Genomic DNA, 6,000 nt, shown 5'->3' on the forward strand with positions numbered 1-6,000 from the left:
GGTACGTTGCTGGATACTGGCCTCCAGCTGGACTTCATGGCACTGGTCAGCACGCTTGGGGACAGGCTGCATGTCCAGTGTTCATTCTGGGAAAGAGACTGCCAGAAACGGGAGGGATGACCAGGGACTTGCAAGGGTGCGGTGGTGGTGGGGAAGAGGGAGCTCTGCGATACGGGAAGGAGGAGTGTGGGGCAAGGGGTAAGGCGTGGGAGTTGTTTCTCCACCACGTATCTTGGTGGACCAACGGGCAGGGGATGGGAGTGAGGCCAGGGCGGGCTGGGGGTGCGGGGCACGGGCAGGGTCCTGCGAGGGGTGGCTGCGGGCCGACAGCCCGTCCCTGGCGCTGGGGCCGGGGCCGGTCCCGGCTGCGCCTGGCGGAGGCGCCGACCCCCCTTGGGCAGCGCTCGGCAGGGCGACGAGCCGGGACAGCGCCGGAGCCGCGCTGCGAGCCGAGGGCCAGGAGCCCCCGCCTGCCGGGGCGCCGCGCTCCTCCTCTGCCCGCGGCCCTGCCCCGCGTCCCGCCCCGCGCCCCCCTTCTCCTCGCCGAAGGGGCCGCGGCACCGGGGGCCGGGCCGGGCCGGGCCGTGTCTGTTGGGGGCGGCGAGGGGCCGAGGCGGCGGGGCGGGCAGGAGCGGGCACCGGCGCGGCTCCGCTCGGCTCCTCTCCGGCTCCCGCCGGGCCCGTCGGCGCCGGCCGGCCCCGGCGCGGCAGGGCACGATGGCGCCCGGGCTGGGGCCGTGGCTCCTGGCCTTGTGGCTGGCCGCGGGGCCGGCAGGTGAGAGGCGGGCGGGGAGGGCGGCGAGGCCGGGGCCGGGCCCGGGGCTGCGGCTGCCCGCGGGCGGCCCTGCCCGGCCCGGGGCCCCGGGGCTGCGGCCGCTCCCGCGCCGGGCGCGCTGTCGCCTGGCGCTCGCCTTCCTTAGCGGGGAAGCGGCGAGCGGGCGGCGCGGGCGGCACAGGCAGAGGCTGCGGGAGGCTTTCGGGCAGCGGGTCGGGCCCGAGTGTCGGGGGCAGGCGCGGCTCAGCCCCGAGGGGGGCAGGCGGGGCAGCGCCCCGGGCGCGGGGGGGGGGGGGGGTTGCCGGGAGCCCCGCGGGGGGCGGCTGCGGCCGTGGCTGTGGCGGGGCGGGGGGCGCCGGGGCGGCGGGTGAAGGTCCTGGGGCGGTGGGCGCGCCCTGCCCGGCTGCCCGCGCTCTCCGTCCGCAGGGGTGTGGGCGCAGGTGAGGCTGCTGGAGTCCGGCGGAGGGCTGCGAGCGCCCGGGGGCTCCGTGCGCCTCTCCTGCCGCGGGTCCGGATTCGACTTCGGGAGCTATGAAGTGCTGTGGTACCGTCAGGCTCCCGGTGGCAGTCTCGAGTGGGTGTCCTACATCAGCAAACCCTCGGGTACTACAAAGAAATATGGGACATCAATACAAGGTCGAGCCACGGCGTCCCGGGACAATTCCCGGTCCGAGTCATCTCTGTCCCTGGATGCTCTGAACCCCCGGGACTCTGCCTGCTACTTCTGTGCCGTTCGCACGGAGACAGGAAATCCAGCAGAGCTTTAACACAAACCCCCCACCAGGGTTGCTCTGGGCCTCGAAACTGGAAGGCAGCGGAGCCCCATAGGCGTTAAGATGTGCTCTCAGAGAGTCATGTAGTTACAGCACAGAGCTTTCAAATGTTTCTTTCTGAAAAGGAGATTTTACCAGGTTCTGTTCACAAAGCTCTACCCCTTCTGCTTGCCTGCTTCCCCTGCCTGATGCCAGTCCGCACTCCTTTCACTTGAAATCTGCTTTGGCTTTGGAAGCACATTTCGGTGTTTCCATTGTTTCCCAGTAGTGGTGATGGCCAGTCCTGGCCCAACTGGTGAGCTGTATAAATAGCCCTGCTCTGGTTTTGGTCATGGCTGAGGTCGACTCAGTCCAGCCCACAGAGTTTTAGTCCCTGAGGAGCGAGCAGGGGAAATGAGGAAAGTACAGAGGAGCATTTGGGAGCTCATTGGGAAACAGAGCAACTCTGTTGTTCTCTCCCGACTCTGAGAGTATAACGGGAGCAGGAGCTTGTGAGCATGTGTGAGCATGGTAAGCACCATTCACCCACTAGGCCCTCAGCACCATGGGGGAGAGAATCACAAGGACAACAGCAAGAAAACCCAAGAGTTGCGATAAAGACAGTTTAATAGGTAAAGCGAAGCTGCGTGCGCAGGCCAAGCAAAACAAGGAATTAATTTCCTACTTCCCATCGGCAGGCAGGCGTTTAGCCCCTTCCAGGAAAGCAGGGCTTCATCACACATAACAGTTACCTGGGAGGAGAAATGCCGTAAATGTGAATGCCTCCCCACTGCCGCCTTCTTTACCCAGCTTTTATTGCGCTCATGATGATATCAGAAAGTAAATGGAATTTTCCACTAAGCAGTAACAATGAACCATGTGAGCTTGGCAAATCAGAACTGGGCGGCCAGAGAAGGGAGTTGAGAGATAGGGAAGGATTTGTTTTACGACCATATCCCTGAAGAAGACCTGAGAGACTGATAAAAGGGAACATCCTGCCTCAGAAGACACTGAAAGCTGGGTGATAAAGTCTATAGTCAAGACGAGCACCTAACTGGGATGTTGGTAAGAACTGAAACTAGGTGTCCTTTAGGTGAACTATCTTCATGATAATACTAAAAATCACGCCCATAGGCCAGAAAAACCCCCACTCAAATAAGCCCCTTACCATGCATGCTCAGGGAGTAAATTTAAAGGGAGCTGTACCTTTAAGATGAAGTGAGAGAGAAGCTAACCAGTGATCATCTGGAGGGGCAGCGTGTTTGTGTGAATATTAGCTGTTACTGACACACTTAACTGTATGGATACCTTGTAGTTTCTTATGCAGGGTGCTGGCTTTGTGGGTTACCACCTAGCACCCATCTTTGCACAAAGTGAATTGAATAAAATACCTCTGCGCTGTGTGTACTTTGGCATTTTGCACACTAGACACATGGACCCGCTTTTTGGGATAACAGTTTTAGCGATCCAGATGGGGCTGCGCTGACAGCCTTGCCTGGATCGTCTCGCTCTGCCCAATGATGGGAAGTGGACTGATGTGACTCCAGCACGCACTGACCTTTTGATCAGGGACTCCATCGGCTCCGCTCCTGCAGTCAGGCAGTGGTTGACACAATGGTGCAATGCTTATCAGAGGAGGTATTTTAATGGGAAAAGGTGGGTAGAGTGAGACCTTTTAAGGAAGCAATAGGAGGTTATTTTGTAGTTGCTCTGCATAAGGCACTTCAGGAGAATTATGCAGAAGCAGCATGGTTTCATTTCTACACATTGTATTTGTGTGTGTACCACAGGGAAAAACCCTCATTTTGCATGTGGAAATCATGACGCAGGGAGAAAATCCCTTGTTTTGCCTTTGGAATGTATATATTCCCCCAGAGAATGCATGCAGAGCCCAGATATGCCTGCTAACTGGAAAGGCTTTTATGAGGAACCCTATCAAGGAGAACATTGAGGGTGTCGTGCAGCAGAGCTTCAGCCTTCCATGCGCTTAGGGCCGTGGGGAACCCAGCATGTCCTACCATGCCGGGCATCTCCAAGTGACCCAGGGCACCTTAGGCCACTCTGGCCCTGCATCCTCTGGCTGCTTCTTCCCACCTCAGGCCTCCAGCTTCAATGGGTTCCTCGACCCTCTGCAGCTCCCCTTCCCACACCCACCTTGGATCCTCTCCCCAGGGGGCCGTGATGGTTCTCCCATGAAAAGGGAGGGGAGGGGAAGGGTTCAGACAGTCTGTGGAGGGCCACTGTGGAGTGGGCAATGCTCCTCAAAATGGTGGTACCTGTCAGATTGTGACATTGTGTCAGGCCTCAGTAGGTGTCCCATCCTGTGGTGCTAGGGGGAGCTCTGGGATCCCAGTGTGGAGGATGAGCACAGGGAAGGGAGTGTCCGTGCTCTGCTGAGCAGCCCCTACTGCCTGCTGCCTGCTGAGTCCTCTGCACTTGAGTTTTGCTGGATGAGAGGGGGACCTTAAGCCCAGACATGTACCCCAGAGATTCAGCATGAAGGACACCCCAGACCTCACCTGTCTTTGCTGCCTCTGCTGCTTGAGGGATCTGGGAGGGATTTGATTTGAAGAGGCCAATGGACAAGGGTCAGCATGAGGAAGCAAGTGGAGGGAGCAAGTGTGAGGAGCACATTTGGCTAGGGATGTCCTGTAGAAGTGGAGCTGGGCTCAGGGGGGTCCCACCCAGGAGAAGCAGCACCACAGCAGTGCCAAGGGACAGGGGTCCAGTGGGAAGACAATGTACCAGCCCCAGGGTTGACTCCAAATTCTCAGCAGCACTCCCCTGTCCTTCCTCAGACGAAGGATGGTGGTGGCTCTACAGGGTGCTCCTACAGCCCCGCCTCTACCTTCAGTGTGGTCATAGAGCGAGGGAGTGAGTAGGAGGGACTAGGACTGACTGCAGGGACAGAGGCACAGACACAGAAGATGTGGGCTGAGCTGTACTGCAGGCAGAGAGGAGCTGGAGAGGGGTGAGACAGAGCGGGCCTGGCCATGTGGGCTGTCCTGTGTGGGGGGTTATTGCCCATCATAGGTAAGTGACGGGAAGGGGTGATGCCCTCACCCAGGAACTGAGCATGCCCCTGTGCTCTGCATGGCTCTGTGGAGCTGTGCTGACCTCTTGCAGCCTGACCTCTCCCCCAGCTCTACCTCCCCATGTACCCGCCTGGAGCATGGTTGCAACAGCCCTCCTCCTCTTCTAGCTCTCAGCTAGGCCCCCCCGTCCAGCCTGGCTCCTCTGCAGTGTGGGGACAGGCAGGGCACCTGCCTGCGACTCCCACATGTCGGGGCCTAATGCTTTGCACTTGGGCTGGCACCCTGCTCATGGGGCACTGTGACCCATCTTGCAAAGAGCAGGCCGAGGGTGTCAGCATAGGGCCCGAGCCCCACTTTTCTGTGAGAGGACCTTGTCCCCCCTGTGCACTTGCAGGGCTGTTTGAGGAATAGGAGATTGGGTTCCTCACCATCCAGCTGGGCAAAGCCAAAGGGATTTGTCCCCCAGGAGCAAAACCTTCCTGCTTCAAAAGGGAAAACCAGAAACAGTTCCCTGTCTGACAGGGAGAAGGAGGGAGGGAAATGTGGCGTCTCCCACCTCCCCAGCTCCTGGTAGCAGCTCTATGCCTCTACCCATCTTTGTCTGCTGGGTTCCAAGAGAAGGATTTATTCCTCCTGCTGGTCCAGTGCCATCGCAATGCCCAACCAGCATTGCCCTGACCTTTGCTGAATCTTGGAGTGATTGTGGCTTGTTCTTCTTCACTGCAGCAGTCACTGGCCAGGTGGCCTTGGAGCAACACGAGAGGGAACTGGCCGTGCGAGAGGGAGATGGAGTCACCTTCCAGTGCAGCATGAGTGGTGACAGCATGAGCAACTACTACATGTACTGGTATCGACAAGGTTCACGTGGCAGTCTGGACTGGATTTATGCGGGTGGTTCCTATGGAGAAGGTTTCCAGGATCGCTTCACTGGATCATTGCAGGGCTCCCAGAACAGGTTCACACTGCAGATCCGGGCAGCAAAGCCAGAGGATGAAGCAGTGTATTACTGTGCTGCTAGGCTCACGCTGGAGCAGCTCTGCAGCAGAGTCGACCAAAAACCAACTGACAGAGAATACCCACTTCTCAGCATTTCTTTCTAGCAGCTGCTAAGCACAGGTTGGTGTCACGCAATGGCAGGTGCAGGAAACAGACCTGTGGCGTGCTTGTAGTACGAGGTAGTGAAGGGAAGCGTGGCTGAAGGGCTGAGACCAGTTGTGATGCAGGAGCATCTATTCTGGGAACTCCAGAGGCTGCACGGTGAAGTCTAGTGTAGTGGACGTTGCCTGGGCTCCTCTCCAACACGGCCCAGTCTCCCCTCCGCGGCTTGGCTGTAGAGCTCTGGGATCACGGAGGTGCAGCACGGTAGCTTACAGGAGTACTGTAGTGGATGGAGCCAGGCTGTTTAGGAAAGACAGAGGGCAGATCAGCGTGGGTGGCC

The 6,000-nt window shown here is 59.0% G+C and overlaps 1 gene segment (V, D, J or C); it reads left to right on the forward strand.

The window, feature by feature from the left end:
- Positions 1-604: 604 nt before the first annotated feature.
- LOC135317195 (immunoglobulin heavy variable 3-48-like) lies at positions 605-3,336 on the forward strand. The segment is given in 2 exon segments: positions 605-775; positions 1,202-3,336. Coding segments are annotated over 2 exon segments (399 nt in total).
- The last annotated feature ends 2,664 nt before the right edge of the window (positions 3,337-6,000 follow it).

The sequence above is a fragment of the Phalacrocorax carbo genome, chromosome 25 (assembly GCF_963921805.1).
Source record: "Phalacrocorax carbo chromosome 25, bPhaCar2.1, whole genome shotgun sequence".
NCBI classification, from domain to species: Eukaryota; Metazoa; Chordata; class Aves; order Suliformes; family Phalacrocoracidae; genus Phalacrocorax; species Phalacrocorax carbo.